Source organism: Pleurodeles waltl, chromosome 4_2 (genome assembly GCF_031143425.1).
Source record: "Pleurodeles waltl isolate 20211129_DDA chromosome 4_2, aPleWal1.hap1.20221129, whole genome shotgun sequence".
Classification (NCBI taxonomy): Eukaryota; Metazoa; Chordata; class Amphibia; order Caudata; family Salamandridae; genus Pleurodeles; species Pleurodeles waltl.
The window spans coordinates 329,371,109-329,386,769 of record NC_090443.1 but is presented as its reverse complement, the minus strand read 5'-3'; the positions used below and the strand labels follow the sequence as shown (position 1 = coordinate 329,386,769).

The window sequence follows — 15,661 nt, the reverse complement described above, 5'->3', positions numbered from 1 at the left end:
AACAGACAGTAGGGAAAGTATGTTTAATTGACACTCTTTCCACTTCACTATGTTCCAAGGTGCAGCATAAGAGCACAATTCTAATTCTCACTCACAACCTAGAAACACTATTACCAAGAAACATGACCATCGCAGACACACCCATCTGAGCATTTCCACCGAGAAACACACTACCCAGCTGCAGGCTCTTGTGCCTCAATAATATAATGGTATGAAGTGCTAGATAACTGTAACTACAATGCAATACAGTACAATAATTAGAAGGCCTAAAGCAGTGTCTTCCTTGCAATGCAGAAGGGGTGCAGCTCTGCAGCACTGACTCCCAGAATGCTCAGTAAGTATCTAATCTCACTATAGCAGAGGGTCCAAGGATAAACAAAGCATCTGCCGTGGTGTAATGCAGACCCATAAGGACACCATAGGACAGGGAAAGATAGCCCAGAAAAATGACACCAAGAAGCTGCAACAGTAGAGCCGTAGAGCCAGGATGTGGAACCCAGGTTGAGGCTACCCTGAGTACTGGTACAAGAAAACCCCAAATCAGGCACATGGACAAAAACCCTTCTTCATAGTAAATACCCCAAGTTGTCTTGGGGTAGGCCAGAAGGCAGGACAGGAGAGATGAGAGGAGACTCTAAAGGGAAATACTACAGATTATGAGGCATGAAGGCAGATTATCCACTCAATCCTGGGCACCAGAACTCCAATGTGGCCAAAGAGGAGAAGCTCCATTTACAGCAAACTGTACTTGAGCACAGGTGTGCAGAGATCTACAAGGTGTGCCTGGCTGATGTGCCCAATAAGTGTTGAAAGGCTTTCCAAGCAAATCCTTCAAGACAGCACTGCAAGGGTTACACCAACAAGAAGCAGTGGAGGTTTGGGCCAGCTCAGAGCTCCACACGTGGATTCAGAGGCGGCCCACAGTACTGGGTACTGAAGAGCCCCACCTGGCAATAGCATTTGGGTCAGAAGACACCAGAAGTAACGAGAGGGCCATAGAGAGCAACTAGAATTTCTGAAGGCTCCATGACAAAGCCCTTTAAAGGTCTTGAGATGTGTGAATGCACATGTTCCACAAAATACCCCCAAACCAGTCATCAAATACAAAACAAGTAAAGACTGGTGAGATATGGAACAACTTTGAGGATCACAGTGCCTGGGCGTCTTTGGAATTTAAACCCCTGAAAAAGGCACTGCATTGACTCAAGAGAACACCCTGAGGACAGGTTTAGTGCGGTGCTGACAAAAATAAAAGAGGAATCCAAGGAGACACCCTAAACTAACACAGTGGTGGACCTCACAAGGCCCTGTCTGGTGCATCACCCCAGGAAAAATAATAGACCACACTAGGTATTACCATTCCTGTCAGATCGCCCTCATTTATCAGATGTCACCCTCTTTTATATAAGGTACACACTCCTAAAAAGCAACATGCAGCTGAAGACTTCTATAAGGTCACCCTCCTTGCAAACAGTTCCAAAGTATTTCTCTAATCACTTTAATGGGATCAGTCCCTTATTCTTTTGTCTTCACCCTCATTCTACAGTCAACTGGTTGACAGTTATGCTGTCTTAATCAAAATGGTGTAGGCCTATACGTAGGAACTCCTATGAGAAGTTCTGCCACCAACACCTTTCTAGAGCACCCACTGCCTTTAAGGTTCCTCTACACAGGCGATCGCCTATCTCCCGGATACAACCAGATCACTGGTCCCCCGACTGCCCACCTGTCACCCTCTTGATGGCCGTTATCCTCAAGGGGGCGCTTTCCTGTGGAACAGCAAGTATGCATTTCTCATTGAGCCGCCTTTCCTTCATCAGATGCTGAGGAGTGTTCATGGCCATCTCCAGAGTGGTCAGATTTGCTGGATGCCTCCGCTCTTGAGGGAACTCCTGGCAGATTCTGCCATGCTGCTATTCCAAGGTTATGCGCCAGAGTGACCTAATTATAGAAGATCACCTCTTCCCAGAAATATCTGTGGACGTTATTTCAGGAGGAGGGGCATCAGGCTGAGAGGTGTTCTGGATCAATTTTGGCGCAGCAAGTCCTCACTCTCCAGAGCTGTGGGATAATATTCTTTGGTTTAGTGTGAGGGTTGGCACTGATAAGGGGGGGAAGATGCTGCTATCCTGAGCCCTGCAAAACGTGTACTGCCTATCTGCATGTTGTGTAGACACATGGTGGTTGTCCGTATCCAACTGTTGCATATGTGGGGAAGAGTAGTACTCTGTCATGAGGCATATAGGTGTAGTACACTTGTGTGTGTGTGTTGGTGTGAACTAGGGAAACAGCAGTACCCTATCACTAAAGGTTGGATGGGGAAGTACCTCATGGTATATGAAGATAAGGAAGAGTAATATCATCCTGTTGTTAGAGGTTGTGTGTGATGATTACCACATGGTATTGAAAATCAAATTGGAGATTGTTTAGGACCCTGTTGTGAGAAGTTGCATTGAGGAGTACCACATGAGTTTGATGTGGGGGAACCAAGAGGAAATACTCCATGCAGTGAAAATCCAAGGAACTGTAATAACGTATGGCATTGTAAGTGATAGTCACAAGGTTCACCTGAATGTTATTTGGTACCAGTTGTTTTTCTGTACAAATGAGAAGAATTGGCAGGAGTGTGGTACAGAATACTGAGTACCTTTGTGATTGTCTTGTGCTACATTGTATTAAGTTTGCTTACAATGGAGTCAGTCAGTGTTGTGTTTGAATGGTAGTTTTTGATGTAGCTCTTGTGTGTTGTAGGTGAGTACTTAATTACTTGCGGATGTGATCTGGTTTCAATGGTTGTATTTCTGGACTGCTCTTGTGCTTAAGTGTGCCAATATTTTGTGAGTATGAATCTACTGGAGACTGGCATTATTCTGTTCTGAAGGTGTCTAGACTTTTCTGGTGCATTTTTAAGAAGATATGGTACAAAGTGCAGGTAAGTGCTTTCTTGCATCTGGCACGTGTGCATGTTGATTTATTAAGCTAGTGTGACTGGGTGCAGGGTGTGTTGGATTATTGGGCTATATGTATGTGTGTGAGTGTGTGGGGTCAATGTGTTGCCCTTAAGCAATGTGTCTGTTGCATGTGGAATATGGCGAAGGTGTGAGAGTTTGTTTTGCTGTGTACCTTACTATTTTTTAATTTGTGGGGACATTTTATATAAATGTAGTTGGGATGACAGGTTTTATGTTCTTGTCAAAGGAATTTTGAGGTGATATATGGGTATACTTTTCATTTTTGATTTGGTTTGTGCCTTAAGTTTGTAGATTTAGGGACAATGGGGAAATCCTTTGCCTAAGGAAGGCAGTGGGTTCCATGCCTGGGTTGTCGAGTGACTGGGCATCTGCGACTACATGTCTTGCATGTTTAAATGTTGTATAGTGCCATTGTAGGTGTGCTGACATGTGGTGGTAAGGCCTTATGTTTCAGGAGGTTGCAAAAGTCACACAATTTGGGCTACTGTGCAATGGTATTCAAAACCTAGTGCTGTCTTGTTTGTTGATTTGACATGAGGTGTGGGCAACCTCTTGCTTTGAGCCATCACAGAGTTCCTGTGACTGCTATCTGTTGTCTTTGTTTGTCCGTGTGGGTATTGAGGCGTTTAACAGGTTATTGTTGGGTGAATGTGCAAGCTAGGCGTGTTGGAGACCGAGTAAGTATAAACGACTGTTTATTAAGGGAATAGCTGCTATTTGAGTTGTTGTTTGTAAAAAAGGGAGGTAGGTAGTATCCTGTGTGTTCCCATTCTGTGTATGTCTGCATTGGCGTCTGGAATAGTGAGAGTGAATGATCATGGGATGCTGACGTGTGACCTGCAGTGGAAGACAGGAAACATGGACAGTTAGAACGAGGATGGAGCCCTGACAGGACCTACCTACTGTTGCAGTAAACAATGGGCCTAAAATGAAATAAACCAATTAACTCCTGCATGAGTGGCTCCAAACTCTTGTATGAAGACCCGGCCCTCCAACATCAACAGGTGGCTCCTTGGCGATGGGTGTTCCTACCTAACAAAAGGGTAGACTATAGTTCGGTCTGTTCTAATGCTGTAGATTTGGGACTTGGTAATCTAGAAAAAACTACCTTGGAAAATCAAATGTTCTCAATTGCAAATCACGTTGGAAACATGTAAAGTTATAAAGTAGTGCCTTTGTTTTTGTAACTGTTCTTATGTAAAGTGCTCTAACACCCATTAGGTCTACCTTGTGGTATATACATTGCTAAATAAATAAATGAACTATGGGTTAGACCATGTAACGCACCTCTTGCAAGGCCGATAACATGTCCCAGAAGAGCACGACTGGTAGAAGGTCCTGCTGGAAAAGACCCATGGGCTCTTGAAAAAATTCCAAGAATAGATGGCGCAGAGCACCTCATGTCAACAAGGACTGAAACCCCTTGGGGGTGTAGAAAAGTCCAAAGGAAAACTAGACTCTACTGCAGCAGTTTAGAAGGGCATAAAACACTACAATATCTACCAACCACGAGGAAGAAAAAGGCCCAAAGGAAAATACTGTGTTTGCAGGAAGGTAAATATTTAAGAACAAAATGAAATATTTCCAGATGGTATCCAGAACTTTCACATTTCCCTTGCTTGAGTAGCTCATCCAGTATCGGTTTTTTTCCAAATCTGGCATTTATAGTCCTATTTATCCTCTTATAAAACCAGGACGACAAGTCCTAGTACACGACGAATAAACCTGGACTGCATGAGCTACTCACACATGGACCTGGAAACTTGAGAGTTTTGGGTACCAGTCAACGTGAGAGCGAGGCACAAAGACTCCTTGGAGAGAAGAACAGGGGCACTGAAAGTAGCAGGGTACAAGTCTGCTGGGCTGCACATGCGGCCTGTTTTAATCTAGTTGGCGCTGGGCACCCAGTTCAGTGATCTGCCAGCTTGGATATTCCATGAGTTTAAAGGAAGTAGTTGGACCTACCGATACCAAATGCCATTTTAAAGTCACCACCCGTTCTGACATTACAGTACTGCAGCCACAACTACAACAGCATTGGTCCCATCACACCTCCACAAAGACATCCGACCCCTCCTAGCTACCAGCACCAGTGTCCGCTGCATTACGAGACCATCATCCCTTGTAGTTCACTGCAAGAGCAGCCTGCTTCCTCCATATGCCCCCGGCGTCATTAAATGAATAATGCCCTCCATGATGTTGTCCTTGCTAAGTCACACGACAAAGCAAACTTAGCTGAATAGCTAGCTCTCTGTTCAACTGCAGAAGGGACTATATGCTGTGTGGGAAATATGTAGGCTCTGGTTCGATTGCAGCAGTGTGGGATCAGAGAACGCTGTCATATTTCAACAAAAATTTGATGTCACAGAATATTCCAATACGTCAGGAATAACTGCATACAACCGCATCAAAAGTGTGACATCAAACAACACTGCGTCATATTGCAACAAGGGACGGCATAAGAAACACACTACTTACCCTAGGCTATAATTCTCCAACAATGGTATCTTTCATGGAATCTCATACTTAAAACAGTTCCTGTCCTTGAGTTCGGAGTGCCAAAGTCTTTATAATAGTAGTAAAGAGTGCTGCCTTAATGACTTAAAATAGTGTTTGTTTAGTTGTACAGCCACCTAAATGGAAAACATCTAAACAGGAGCCATTGAGATAAACGTACTCTGAAGTCGACGCCCTTACAAGCCATCACTGCTCATATGTGTGAAAGGTTAACCTCAAGTCGAGCTTCTGAATTGGGGTGGGAGAAGGGCAGCATGTGATTCTAAGAAAGATATCAATGCTGGAGGACCGCGGTTATATTTAAATAACTGGGGGCATAAGCTAGAGCTTGGTGGATGGGATACTCTGTCACAGGCAGGACACCTGATGAGATCTGGAATGTGCTGATGATAAAAAGACTTGTGGTTGTAGGATTGGTGTTGCGGTGGAGGCTGGCAGGATTGGTAGCCTTCACAGGATGATGGCTTGTTGCAAAGTCATGCACCACAAAAAACGGCTAATATTGAAATTGGAGGACACCCATGGAGCTTAAAATCTTAGTGTTGGTCTTGATAGGTTGTAGTGCATCATCAAAACCTCAATTGGGTGCCCAACCTCGTTTCTTCAACAAAGAGTATATTCTGCACTCCATTTTGCACTGCAAGCAGGAAAAGGTCAGACAACCTTAGCGAGGCAGGTCTGCCCACCATGACATCACTTCAAAGCCAGTACTTGCCATTTGCAGGACTTAATCGATGGAAGACAAAGAGGTGCGCCTTCCCCTCTTGCAAATGTCCTTGGTTTCTTCTTTCCTGTCTGAACAATGTGGTACAAATGAGGCTTTGTTCACAACATGGTCTATCATGTATTACAGTATGGCCAGAAACCTTGCAGATTTGATTGAGGTTGCAGCCATAGTACTGACCTGCTTCCTAAAGGCGATTATCCTTCTCACTTTGCAGTCAGGTGGTGCAGTACAAAGAGAGGCAGAATTGTGGGAGGGATAGTAAGCTGCCACCAAAACGATCACGTATGCTCTCTCCATGGTTCCAGCTGAGGATGATTGGGTCACTCAGCAGGTTAAAGATAATGCCATCACTGACAAATATGTCTTGGACGATTTGTGCCTATGGTTGTTTTGTCATGAAATCCACAGAACTGTCTTTCAGAACTATGATTGTTCTTGAAGTCTGTCCTGCTTTTTTAACATTTACCAGAACACTCAATAGAGGTGGACTGAGGCCCTCTGTCAACTTCCCTTTGTTAGAAACTTTAATTAGGGTTTTCTGATTCTTGCAATCTCTTGCCTAATGGATTAAATGAAAGAAGGACATACATATCTTGCCTGGCCATACTCTTTTTAAACACTCCATTAAGCACAAGGCCTCGAACAATTACTTCTTCTCTTTTGAAGATTGAGCCACTAAAAGAAAGCAGAGTTTCTCTTGGACTTCAATCCCCAAAACTCCCCAGCTGAATAGGCTACTAGAGGCTCTGATTAACTTCCAGGGAAAAGGGGGAGACGTTTTAGGGTAGTATCTTGTCTCAAAAGTATGGTAAATCTACTAAAGAACTCCCTTCACATACAAATTGCCACAGACCTCACAGATATGTTGTCCTCTAAGGGACTGGCGTCCAGAGCACACTGAACTCACTTGCTGAGGTTTGTGTGTTTTATTAAGGTGAATGTGCTACTAAACAAAAATTATTCTGTAAAACCTTCCTGTTAGAAATGGGGTCTCTAGTTGGCAGTTGGTTTGCACCCTGTCCAAGTAGGGACCCTGACTCTAGTCAGGATAAGGGAGATACCCGCTCAGATAACCCCTGCTCACTCCCTTGGTAGCTTGGCATGAGCAGTCAGGCTTATCTCAAAAGCAATGTGTAAAGCATTTGCACATAATACACAGCAATAAGTGAAAACACTACAAAAGGACACCACACCAGTTTAGGAAAAATAGCCAATATTTATCTGTGTAAAACAAGACCAAAACAATAAGAATCCAACATACAGTGCTAAAGATATGAATATTGTAAGCTTTATCTTAAAAATACAGTTCCTTGAAGTCGATAGCTCCACCTGGGGCTATCACAGCGTCGTGATCAACAAAACCAACGGTTCAGGCCCGCCGCGGCGTTGCGGAGCAGCTACGGTGTCAGGAACACCCGCAACAGTACCTTGGATTTGCAGGGTGTCGTGATCCTTGCGGTGAGCTCCGAAGAGCTGTGTCGCTGGCGTTGCGGTGTCGGTGCCGGAGTCGGTGTGGGAGTCGTCGGCCCTTGAAGTCACACTCGTGCGGATCGAACTCCGGGCTGATGAAGTCAGGAGTGCTGGCGTGGATGGCATCAGGGCTGCAGTGTGAAGAGGGGTGGTGTGAAGTGCGGTGTCACCAGGTCACAGTGCAGGCTGAGGCGTTGTCGTTGCTGAAGCCCTGTCGTCGGTAATCCCAAGCCAGTGGTGCGGGACAGGACAGTGCTTCATGACCCTGACGAGCGGTGTCCACAGGCCACGGAGCAGGCAGGTTGCTTGGTGACGACATTGGAGTTGATGATGCTGGCGTCGGTGGACCGGGGCTGCAGTGTGCGACGGGACGGTGCTTCATGTACCTCATGAGCGGTGTCCACAGGCCACAGTGCAGGCAGCAGCACCGGTGTCAGCAGGAGCGGTGACGTCGGGGATGCCCAGGCTGCAGTGTGAGCAGGCAATGCCGGAGTGCGGGGCCCACAGGTCACAGTGCGAGCAACGGCTCGGTGAAGTACTCTGATGACGCCGTCAGTGAGACCAGGGTCGTGGAGCGAAGCGGGCAACGCAACTCTGTGCGGCATTGGCAGGTCACGGTGCAGGCCAGTGGTGTCGTTGGCAGCGTCGCAGTGGTTTCTCCTCTTGAATAGCACAAAACACACAGTTCCCAGTGCTGCAGGTCAAGGAAACTGAAGTCTTTGGTGTCCCTGAGACTTCCAACAGGAGGCAAGCTCTACTCCAAGCCCTTGGAGAACTTTCTCAAGCAGGACACACAGCAAAGTTCACCCTTTGCACGCTTTTCAGGCAGAAGCAGCAACTGCAGGCAAGTCCAGCAAAGCAGCACAGCAAAGGGACAGTATCCTCCTCCAGCTCTTCAGCTCTTCTTATTCTTATTAAAGCATTTGTAAAGCGCACTACTCACCCGTGAGGGTCTTAAGGCGCTGGGGGGGCTGGTACTCCTCAAACAGCCACGTCTTGAGGTGTCTCCTGAAGGTAAATAGATCCTGTGTCTTTCACAGGTGGGTGGAAAGAGTATTCCACGTCTTGGCGGTGAGGTGGGAGAACGGTCTGCCACCAGCGGTCGTTCTGTGGATGCGTGGGACGGTGGTGAGGACAAGGTGAGCGGATCGAAGCTGTCGGATCGGGTGTAGAAGGAGAGCCGTCTGTTGAGGGATTCTGGTCTGGTGTTGTGCAGTGTCTTGTGAGCGTGGGTGAGGAGTTTGAACATGATTCTCTTGTTGACGGGCAGCCAGTGCAGGTCTGTCAGGTGGGCTGTGATGTGGTTTGGCGGGGGATGCCCAGGATGAGGCTTGTGGAGGCGTTCTGTATGTGTTGCAATCTTTTCTGGAGCTTGGCCGTGGTTCCTGCATAGAGGGCATTGCTGTAGTCCCGTCTGCTCCTTACTAAGGCTTGGGTGACCGTCCTTCTGGTTCCAGTGGGGATCCAATTGTAGATCTTCAGAAGCATGCGGATGGTGTTGAAGCAGGAGGAGGAGACAGCGTTGATTTGCTGGGTCATTAATAGTGATGAGTCCAGGATGAATCCCAGGTTGTGTGCGTGGTCGGTGGGTATTGGTGCGGTTCCCAGTGTGGCTGGCCATTAGGAGTCGTCCCAGGTGGGGGGGATGGAGCCGAGGATGAGGACCTCAGTTTTGTCAGAATTCAGTTTCAGGCTGCTGTTCTTCATCCATTTGGCAATGGCCTTCATTCCTTCATGGAGGTTGGTATTGGCGGTGGCGGGGTCCTTGGTGAGGGAGAGGATTTTTGCGAGCGGGGCCATGTAGACTTTAAAGAGGGTTGGGCAGAGGGACGATCCCTCGGGTATGCCGCAGATGAATTTGGTGGCTTAAGAGCGAAATGGGGGAGGCGGACTCTCTGGGTTCTGCCGATGAGGAAGGTTGTGATCCAGTCCAGGGCTCTGTTGCGGATCCCTGCGTCGTTGAGCCATGTGCAAAGGGTGTGGTGGCAGACGGTGTCGAACACGACCGAGAGGTCCAGGAGGATGAGGGCCGCGGCTTCGCCATTGTCAAGTATGGTCCTGATATCGTTGGTGGTGGCGATGAAGGCGGTTTCGGTGCTGTGGTTGCTGCGGAATCCAGATTGGAACGGGTCCAGAGTGTTGTTCTCCTTGAGGAAGCAGGTCAGTTGTTAGTTGACAATTCTCTCGATGACTTCTGCCGGGAAGGGGAGCAGGGAGATGGGCTGGAAGTTCTTGAGGTCCATTGGGTCCGCGTTGGGTTTCTTGAGGAGGGCGTTGATATCGGCATGTTTCCAGCTCTCCGGGAAGGTGGCGGTCTCAGAGGAACTGTTGATGGTCTTCAGGAGTTGGGGTGCGATGACGGAGCTCACTTTGTTGAAGATGTGGTGAGCGCAAGAGTCGGATGGTGAGCTGGAGTGGATGGTGTTCATGGTTTTGATGGTGTCGTCGTCGTTGACGTGGGTCCAGGAGAGCAGGAAGCTGGTGTGGCTGGGGGGCGGTGAGTCTGTGATTTCGGTGGTTGACGGGGGGTCTGGTATTGAAGCTGTCATGGATGTCTGCGATCTTGCGGTAGAAGAAGTTGGCTAGGGAGTAGCAGAGGTCTTGTGATGGCGGGATGGCGTTGATGTTGGTGCCTGGGTTGGAGAGTTCCTTCACGATGTTGAAGAGCTCCTTGTAGCTGTGTGCATTGTTGTTGATGCATTCTTTGAAGATATTTCTTTTCGCGGTTCGGATGAGTTGGTGTTGTCTGTGGATGGCGTTCTTGAAGGATGTGTGGTTGTCCGGTGTCTGTTCTTGGCGCCACTTTTTCTCGAGTCTTCGGCATGTTTGCTTGGATTCTCGGAGGTCAGCGGTGAACCAGAAGGCCTTTTTGTTGGTGCGTCTGTTAGAAGGTTTCTTGATCGGGGTGAGAGTGTTGGCACAGTCGTCGATCCATTGCCTGAAATTGTGGGCTGCTGTGTCAGTGTTGGTGGTGTCCTTGGCAGAGGTTCCTCTTGATTCCAGAAAAATTCTAAAAGTCTGGGGTTTTGGGTCTTCCTCTTATACCCCTTTCTGCCTCTGAAGTTGGCAAAGCAAAGACAGATCCTTCCTTGTCCAGGTAAGGCCCTGGACACACACCAGGGGGTCGGAGACTGCATTGTGTGAGGTCAGGCACAGCCCTTTCAGTTGTGAATGACAACTCCTCCCTCCCCTCTAGCTCAGATGGCTCATCAGGATATGAAGGCTACACCCGCCCCCTTTGTGTCACTGTCTAGAGGTGCAAAATAGCCCAACTGTCAAACTGACCCAGACAGACAATCCACAAACAGGCAGAGTCACAGAATGGTTTAAGCAAGAAAATGCCTACTTTCTAAAAGTAGCATTTTCAAACAGACAATTCAAAAACCAACTTCAAAAAAAGATGTAGTTTTAAATTGTGAATTCAGAGACCCTAAACTCCACATTTTTATCTGCTCTCAAGGGGAATCTGTGCTTTAAGGATATTTAAAGGCAGCCCTCATGTTAACCTATGAGAGAGATAGGCCTTGCACACTGAAAACCAAATCTGGCAGTATTTCAGTTAGGACATATAAAACACACTAATATATGTCCTACCTTAAACATACACTGCACCCTGCCCCTGGGGCTACATAGGTCCTACCTTAGGGGTTCCTGACAGGTAATAAAAGGGGAGGTTTAGGCCTGGCAAGTGGGTACACTTGACAAGTCGAATTGGCAGTTTAAAACTGCAAACACAGACACTGCAGTGGCAGGTCTGAGCCATGTTTACAGGGCTACTAATGTGGATGGCACAATCAGTGCTGCAGGCCCACTAGTAGCATTTGATTTACAGGCCCTTGGCACCTCTGGTGCACTTTACCAGGGACTTACCAGTAAATCAAATATGCCAATGATAGATAAACCAATCAACAGTACAATTCACACAGAGTGCATATGCACTTTAGCACTGTTTAGCAGTGGCAAATTGCCCAGAGTCCTAAAGCCAACAAAAACTGGTCAGAAGAATTAGGAGAAAGGAGGCAAAAAGATTGGGGATGACCCTGCAAAAAGGGCCAGGTGCAACACTTCCTGGCATAATAATACTTTTATTGCTATTGTGAAGTACTTTAGGACTCCTACTTCGATGCCCAAAAATTATTCAGAATGATTCAAGCATGCAAATTATTAAAGATCTAATGCTGTAGAACAGGCCTCTAATGTTTAGAATGCCACAACCACCCTAACCTTGGCACAACTTGGATAGGGTCAGATACAAGTGACAGGGATAGTAAGTATTGTCTCCCTATTTTATACTGTGTGGCCTTTTTGTATTCTGTATAAATGGTGTAGTCATGAAATATTCAATTTTTAAAGGCCTCTGACTGGATTATAGGAGGATTATTTGTCTACAGCAGAGATATATGGAAGTGCCCACCAGAATATTGTGTGCCCTGCAGAAGCACTGGAATCACATCAGACAAATGTTTGGGCCATGGAAGAAACAGTCGCTAGGGATACCATCTAGTCCATTAACAATGTTTTGTATAAATCCTATAGCAGAATAATTAATATTGTGGCATGAAGTACATTTTCTGTTCACGTTTTTGTGCCACAAAATTACATGCCAGTAAAATTGCCACCATCTCTGAAAGGCAGCTCAGCTATGTGTAGACTGTAAAGTTCCAGTGTCCCTGCTGAAATATGCCATGGCTGCTAAATCTGCCAGTGGAACTGTTTACATGGGCATTGAGTGTACACTGTACCTCACACTGATATTAATTTACTCTAGGAGTGGAACTACTTGTTTCAGGGGCTGCTGCTCATCGCGTAAAAAAGGGAACAGGCCTTTTCCCCAAGTCTAGCTCCTAAGTGTGCATGCCTGCAGGCTCCCTTTTACTCTGTGTAGAACAGTAGAACAGGATTGGACAGCATGAATTTAAAAGGCAAAAGGCCACAATAACCTATTCATGTGTATGTATGGCAAAGAGACCCCTTCTGGAACTAGGAATACAATCTGGAACATGATGCCACCATCTACAGGCCAGAGTATATCCATGATTACTTCTTAAGACCAGTAACCATGTGAATAAAGTAACCTGCCACATATTTGTTCGTTGACAAGAAAAAAACATGACATGGTATGGATGGCTTTATGGACAAAGGCAGATTTAATCAAAAGTGTAAACCTGTTAAACCCTTAAGACCTGATTTTCATTATGGTATATTTCCCCATCTATGCATACAATAAAATACAATAAAGTAAAATAAGAGAAATATTAACATGATTCTGGATGAAATCTAATAACAACTAATAATATAAATGATCTTGACAAAAGATTTATTGCGTTCGCAAATTAGATGATTGACAGGGAATAATAGAGATAAAAGAAAGATTTAGATGGATGGGATTGGATACTGAAGCGAGGCATGCATGGAAAGAGAAAGTACAACTAGGAAAGAACCTTCAAGTTATCGCTGGCAGAAGAACAGTGGTGATGAATATAAACAGGAGAGGTAGGATAATAAAACTACCTGATATACTGACATAATGGGAGTGGGCTGAATATGTCTGAAAGTTTTTGGAGACATTGATAGGTGGAATTACCTAGAGGTTTACTTGATGTAAAAGAATTGCTCGGACTTGATGCTGCAGCTGAATAATATTCTAATATCCTAAAACTACTACTGTAGTGCGATGACAACAGGACCACTAACATATTGACTTGACTGAACTTCAAGTGGAGCTGTGATGTTTCTTTTGATGTTTGACGTGTATGGTACTTGTGCCATTCAAGGTGAACATATTGAATTCTATATTCACTTCAAGCAGCTTTCGGTCAGTCTCCATCAGCCACTGGCTTCTTTTGCCTTGGAATCTTCAACCATTTTCCTACAACACAGTCAGTCACATCTTAGGTCAGTCCATTGTCATATTCTGGTATCACCGTTTTTCTGTTGGTTGTTTAGGCGTATTCTTGAGCCTCGATTGGAATGCATGATGGGCAATTTCATAGTCAGCAAATGTATTACACGTCATATCTCAGTAGGGTTGCTTTATTTTCATCTGTATCAATTTTCAGATGCTCAAGTAAAAGCTTGCACCTAAGTAAACAAAAAAAGTATTGGCAACGCCAATAATATTTTGTAAAATGACACACTAATTGGTTTTAGCAATGACCGATTACAACTGGGGCCTACGAAAGATACTACAAAAGAACAAGATGAGGACATGACATGCTAGATTACCGTTTTTTTGGTTTATTTTACAGATGTGATCCAACTTGTAAAGATTTCTGACAGATCCTCCCTGAAGAAAGAGACTAGTCATCAAAATGCATAGGATTTTGTCATATGGGCTCCTCACATGCTTAACTGGGGAGAATGGTTGGCAGGTTGTAGGCACTGACAATCATTTTTGGAGATCGGTATTTATTTTTCATTATCAGGCTTTTTTACCCAGAGCATAAGAGACAAAGGCAGAAAACGGAAAAAGAAGGAAAATGGGTAACATAGGAAAATAGAGACAAAAATAGAAATGAGGTATGAAAAAAAACTCGCAAGAGTGAGATAAAAAGGCAGTAATTGCTTGGTGGTAAAAGAAAGAAACGTGAAGTTAAATTAAATCTAGACAGTGTTGGTATTCTGTAGCCCCGGCATTCGGCAGCAACGTTCTAAGAAAAAAAGTTTTTTTTTTTTAGTTTTTTCTGCAAATTAAGCATCAGACAATTGCGGGGGTTTGTAAGAGAAAGCAGAAAATGAAGAGTATTACTTTGAAAAAATATATAGAATTTAATATGAAATCAACTAAGGCAATGCACATGAAATTATTATTTAAAACTCATGAAGGAAGGTGAAAATAGCAAGCATATTTTTTACGCAATGGTTGCTGAAACGACTGAAACCGGTAAGTAGGGACAGAGGATAAACAGGCGTCCCAAGAGGCTTCGGTTTAACCGCTGCCGCAAGGAAGTACAGCTCCAATAGAACTGTTTAGATGTAAACCCTGAACCGGATGCTTCAGACAGCCAATGGTAAGAGATCGGGAGAGTGGGGGGCAAGGGAGGGAGGGGTCAAAAGTGCACTTGAGAGGAAGACTCTAGGCCGCGTAGAAGGTCTGTTGGGGCACTCAGGAAAAAAGACTGAACCTGGCGCTATTTGCTCAGGAGCTGCCAGTAATAATCCAGCACTGGGCAGCTTTGCTAAAGAGGTCACAGGTGCCCTTACCAACAATCTCTTTGAGGCATCAAATGGGTAGAGAAAGGAACAACTTTAAGGTAACTGCTTGGAGTTTGCGTTAAACTGGCAGTGAATGTTTCACTGCTTGTTTCTCACTTGTATCTAAATTCCTTTACGTTGGGCTGCAAAGAAAGAGTGGCTAATTTTGCTATATTTAGTGTTTGGTGTGGGTTTTTTCAGGTTGGGATTGTAAAGCAGATGTGGGTGGTAGAACTGAATAACTCAGTTTGGGGCAATTAAAAAATGAATTCCTGCCATACCACAATGGTATCATAGTGCTGTTGAAATCTGTAATGAAATTTGGCAAAGGTTGCAGCATACAACAATACAGAAGGCTGCACTATATCCCGACAAAGAACACGGGGCATTTCAGCAAATAAATAACATTACGTCTTCATGACATTACAACAAAGACACACCATTCTTAAATATTGCATTATATTATGAAAGAGGTAAGACATTCTTAACTGCTTTATGTCAGAAAAAACTCCATCACAAAAAATTCTTATATAAAGTCAGAGGCGACTTGTTGTTGCACACAAACATTTTCTATCAGACATGCAAGACTCACCTGTTGGCACGGACAGCCCCCATTGCTGTTCTAATCATCTGCATGTGCGGTTGTGGGGGCTGGACTCAGAGCTCTGCAGGGCGGTCCTTCACTGGGGCCCAGGAGGGGCCTGGCTGGGGTCCTCCCTGTTGGAGAAAAGATTGCTTAGTATCTAGATTTGAGATGAGACTTCAATGAGAGTTACAAAGA

The 15,661-nt window shown here is 45.2% G+C and overlaps 1 protein-coding gene across 3 annotated transcripts in view; it reads right to left on the bottom strand.

Moving 5' to 3' along the window:
- Positions 1–15,661, bottom strand: part of KCNJ4 (potassium inwardly rectifying channel subfamily J member 4) — a 143,332-nt gene that overhangs the window by 32,328 nt on the left and 95,343 nt on the right. For all 3 annotated transcript variants that reach the window (XM_069231324.1, XM_069231326.1, XM_069231325.1), the window contains exon 2: positions 15,473–15,597. In XM_069231324.1, coding sequence (XP_069087425.1) covers positions 15,473–15,516 — 44 coding nt within the window. In that variant the 5' untranslated portion in view covers positions 15,517–15,597. The remainder of the gene's footprint in view (positions 1–15,472; positions 15,598–15,661) is intronic.